At 35.2% G+C, this 4,774-nt stretch overlaps 1 protein-coding gene across 1 annotated transcript in view; it reads left to right on the plus strand.

Moving 5' to 3' along the window:
* Positions 1-3,842, plus strand: part of LOC108378994 (uncharacterized) — an 11,815-nt gene extending 7,973 nt beyond the window's left edge. Inside the window, exon 2 of the mRNA XM_017635307.1 lies at positions 3,484-3,842. Within this exon, the coding sequence (XP_017490796.1) occupies positions 3,484-3,687 (204 nt within the window). The 3' untranslated portion in view covers positions 3,688-3,842. The remainder of the gene's footprint in view (positions 1-3,483) is intronic.
* The last annotated feature ends 932 nt before the right edge of the window (positions 3,843-4,774 follow it).

Consider the following 4,774-nt stretch of genomic DNA (forward strand, 5'->3'; position numbering starts at 1 on the left):
CTTCGCATGCCCGGAAAACCCGACAACCCTAACGGCCTTGTCCCTGTGGACAAATCCCACAGAAGCTGCACGCTTCCTAGGGTTGCCGTTAGTGGAACTTGACGACAACGACTGAGATACCAACCGATCTGGGCGGGGTTGTTGCAGCCGCTACAACAACAACAACAACAACAATGACTGAGATATCAGCCGATCTGGGCGGGGTTGTTGTAGCCGCTACAACAACAACAACAGATTTAAATTTTTTTTGGACAGCATTTTGGAAATACATACCAATATAGAGTGTATAAACTATCACCCCTATTCTGCAACACTTTCGTATTCGGATTTTGCTACGAATCGTAGGAATGGTATGCTGCAATCCGAATCGTATCTTCGAACCTTCGAAATTCGTAACAATGGCATGCCTAAAAACGAGCGAGTAAGCTTTTTTGCGTAATTTTGTACAAAAACAATTCTGTATCGGAGGCGAGATAAATGAAGTAAATCGAGCTGTGTTTGCAGGAAATATTAGCGGTGTTTATTTAAACAGATAAATTTGCCTTTCGCATATACATATTATTTGTATCCACTGCTTTATATATTTAAACGAGCAAAAAAGAATCTTTGTTACCCCTTACCGAGAAACTTGGGTCCGGTTTAGTTATTCGTACAATGATTTTCAATTGTTGTGTCCAAACGTATAACCCGAATCCAAAAACTTTTAACATACACGTGTAATCAAAGGATTAAACCTTTATTTAAAATATGTTTCAAATTATTAATTAATTCGGTTTGCACTACGCACTTTTTTGCAAATTTCGATGTGAGTTCTGTGCAAAAATACTGTGATATGCACAAGAAATATTGTATACCTTTGACATACGGAAGCCCTTCTTCTCCGGCAACACAGAAAGGAGAATTCTACTTAGTAAGAGTTATAATCCCTAAGCGCGGCCGAAGGCAGAAGCAAGCGCAATAAGTGGTGGACCTAACAAAATGCATGCTTTCAATGGCTTGGAAGAAGCTGTTATTGTATTAACTGGATTGGGGAACAGTTCTGCAGGCATAGGAGGAATTCTGGCTAGTAGTTCAACAATTCAACCAGAAGCTGACATAGATGCGCCATGGTTACAATGCCCGGAAGCTCCGCATACCTTTGTGAGTCCATTGCCATAGCGCGCTCTTACTCCGCTGCTATAACTGCAAATGCATCAGAATCCATAATTTTAATAAAATAAAATATTTAAAATCAAGCAATTTTACTGTAGAAGGCGCTAGAAACCGTTGTGAAAAACCAGCTACAGTACTATGTGGAATCCAATAAAATACTCATAAAAGAACAATCTGGATTCAGAGCTAAATATTCCTGTGAGACTGCGCTGAATCTGGTGCTTTCTCAATGGAAAGAAGATTTTAGCTGCCACCTTAATGTAGTAGCAGTGTTTATTGATCTTAAAAGAGCATTTGAAACAGTTGATAGGGTCCCAATGTTGGATAAACTAAAATACATTGACATAAAAAACACTGACCTTGACTGGTTTAGAAGCTTTCTATGTAATCGTAGGCAACAAACACTAGTTAATTCAAAGATGTCTAGTAAGACAGCTGTAGATACAGGGCTCAGTTTTGGCACCCCTACTCTTTAATATATATACAAACGATATTAAAAGTTCTCTCAAACATTGTAAAATAAAACTCTTTGCGGATGATGCCTTGTTAACAATCAGTGATAGGGAACTACCAAATGCGATTGTTAAAATGCAAGATCTTAATTCTTTGTATCAATGGCTGTGTTCAAATAAACTCAAACTGAATGTGAACAAGTAATTTTTAGCAAAAAAACTATCATATAAAAAAAATATATATATATATTTATCTCATGATCCACTGATCGGATCTTAACATGGGACCACCTCTGAGACACTACCTTTCCGATGCAAAAGAAGAATTATCAAAATCGGTTGACGTGGTCCAAAGTTATGCGGTAACATCCATAAAAAAAACNTAATTTTTAGCAAAAAAACTATCATATAAAAAAAATATATATATATATTTATCTCATGATCCACTGATCGGATCTTAACATGGGACCACCTCTGAGACACTACCTTTCCGATGCAAAAGAAGAATTATCAAAATCGGTTGACGTGGTCCAAAGTTATGCGGTAACATCCATAAAAAAAACAAGTGAGCAGCGCTGTCTTCGGCTATGCCGAAGGCTTCATACCTTTCATGAACATCTGCAAATTTTAGTTTGACAGATTACTGATTTTGATACATCGATAGAGGAGTTACATACTTATATAAAAAATCGCATCTAAACAATCAGAGGTATGGAAGATATACTTTATATGGCACCAATCTAAGTGATTTTCACTGCTATGTGATCGGTATGTANATGGTATTTTCCAGAGCGGCAAAAGCTGACTCCATAAGCCATGAATTAAAAATCAAAGATGAAAATATTGAAGTGGTGAAAAGTGTCAAGTATCTAGGAATATACATAGAGAACAAACAAATTTTTTTTTTTTTGGGTTTTGGGTAGGTTGGCCGGTTTTCACCACCGCCAGGTTATTCCTCTGCTTTTAATATATGTCTCTTTGTATGTAATATTCCATTGATGTGTCCAAACGTCGCTCCACTGATACACGATGGTAATACCGCTGAGGGCCAGAACCACGTGCAAAAGTTTCTGCTTATATATGTATGATACGTTTTATTTTTTATCAATTATATTCAATTAAAATTTGTATTGTGATTTAATGGTCCACAAGTAACCAGGTTATTCCTCTAATTATTAGTTATGTCAGAATGTATTATTCAGATAAAAAAATTTAAAGGGACCTTGGTTCTCATGTCGCCAGGTTATTCCTCCAATTTGGTAATTTATTGAATTTTAATGGCAGGGAACTATGTCCTCATCTCGCCAGCTTATTCCTCCAATTTGATAATTTTATAATTAAGTATTCGTCAAATTATATTTTTAGGTTGTGATCATGATAAAAATATAGTAAGGTAGAACCGCTGAGAGTCACTTTTAAAATTCTTGACGTTTCCAAACAATTTAATTTTTAAATTTACTCACAAACTCACACACACATTTTCATTTTCTATATCAAGCAACAACAATTTCGAACAATTTCAATTTTTTATTTTCACTTTTATATGATTTTAAAATGTTGGCAAACTTCAAAAAAAAATCATGGCCGACAAATTGAGAGAACGGTTATACCTTGCTATGTTTTTATCATGGTTGTGATCATGATTCAATAATTAAAGGTTTGGGAATTTTAGGTTTTATTTTATTAAAGTTCCAAATTAATGTATCAAAAATGACTTCAGAAGAGTCAGAACTCAAAATAATACGTTTGTCAGAAAATGCGAAAAACTATTTCGTAGCACATGCTAATCATATGGGCAAAGGTTTTTTTAACAAATTATAACAAAAATTTGCTCCAGCTTTTGCTGAAAGGTAAATAAAAGCTCTGCGTACATTTTTAGCGCCTAATCTCAAAAATGCCAAATTTTGAGTTGACTCGTTTGAAGACGGTGTGCGATGACATACTGTATGATTATCAAAAATGGAATGTCATGTTCGTCAAGGGTTCAGTCTTCTTTCTCCTGTTGTTCGTCGCCGAATTAAGGTTGCCATCGAACTGTTTTCAGCGTGGTCGCCACAGTGCTGCCCCAGACTTTACGTCCTAAATCGGACGGGAAGTTTGATTTTTCGACCCTGCCGTGTTGTGGGAATTAGGGATGCCAAAATATCAGGAAAATTGTGATCCCGGGATTCAAATTGAGTCATAAACTTTATGAATATGAGTAAAAATTCAATAACTGAGAGCATTTAAACATGTCATGAAATAAACCAATTTAAAATGTACGATAAACTGATTTAAAAAATCACATTTTTATTAATACAGACAAATATTAAGGTAATTCTTTTTTTAAATTGTATTTAAAAAACCATGTGATTGTGAACGCATACATCACAAATAAGAATATAAATACCAGGTACTTTTGAAAGTAACAGTTTAAAGAAACATTAAACAAAAAAAANAAACAAATCGACAGCGTACGTGTGAGCTTTGTGTGTATGCGGTATTTCATGCGCGCTCGGTGGTTTCTGCTTTTGCTTTTGCGTTTGCGGCGATCGGCAAAATGTAGCAGCGAAAACGTTTATTTGTACATTGCAATGCTGCAATGGGTTTTGTAGTCTCATGTCCATAATTTGCATATGCTTCTTCAACCTGTAGCTAACTACCAACGTAAGTTATGTAAATTAATAGAAAACCTAATATTAACTAAATTAAGTAAATTTTGTTTTATTAATAAAATAAATAATTATCAGAAAATTCACAAAGCACTTATAACTATTATCAGGGAACGGATTTTAGGGAAATTGCCTTTTTTTCTGCTAAAGAGATAGAGTATATTCGATTAAGAATGTCCACGATTTAGCTTTCCCTGATTCCATATATACACATTTGATGTTGCCTTTTTTTGCCTTTTTTAAGATATTTGCCTTTTTTTTTGCTTTTTTTAAGATATTGCCTTTTTTTGCCCATGCGGCTTATAGAAGCGCAGGGACCTCTTGCCAAATTGGTGTTGGAAAAATTCAAAGCCGTTTTCTCAGCTAAGGTAGGCTTGGTGGAGGGGTGTGGATAAAATTTTAAAGGGCGAGGAAAACGCCCTTATTCCTGATAATATGAACGTTTCAAACGTTCCATATTTAAATTNTGGAGGGGTGTGGATAAAATTTTAAAGGGCGAGGAAAACGCCCTTATTCCTG

The sequence above is a fragment of the Rhagoletis zephyria genome, unplaced genomic scaffold (assembly GCF_001687245.7).
Source record: "Rhagoletis zephyria isolate East Lansing unplaced genomic scaffold, Rhagoletis_zephyria_1.1 Rzeph_scaffold_15373, whole genome shotgun sequence".
Taxonomy (NCBI): domain Eukaryota; kingdom Metazoa; phylum Arthropoda; class Insecta; order Diptera; family Tephritidae; genus Rhagoletis; species Rhagoletis zephyria.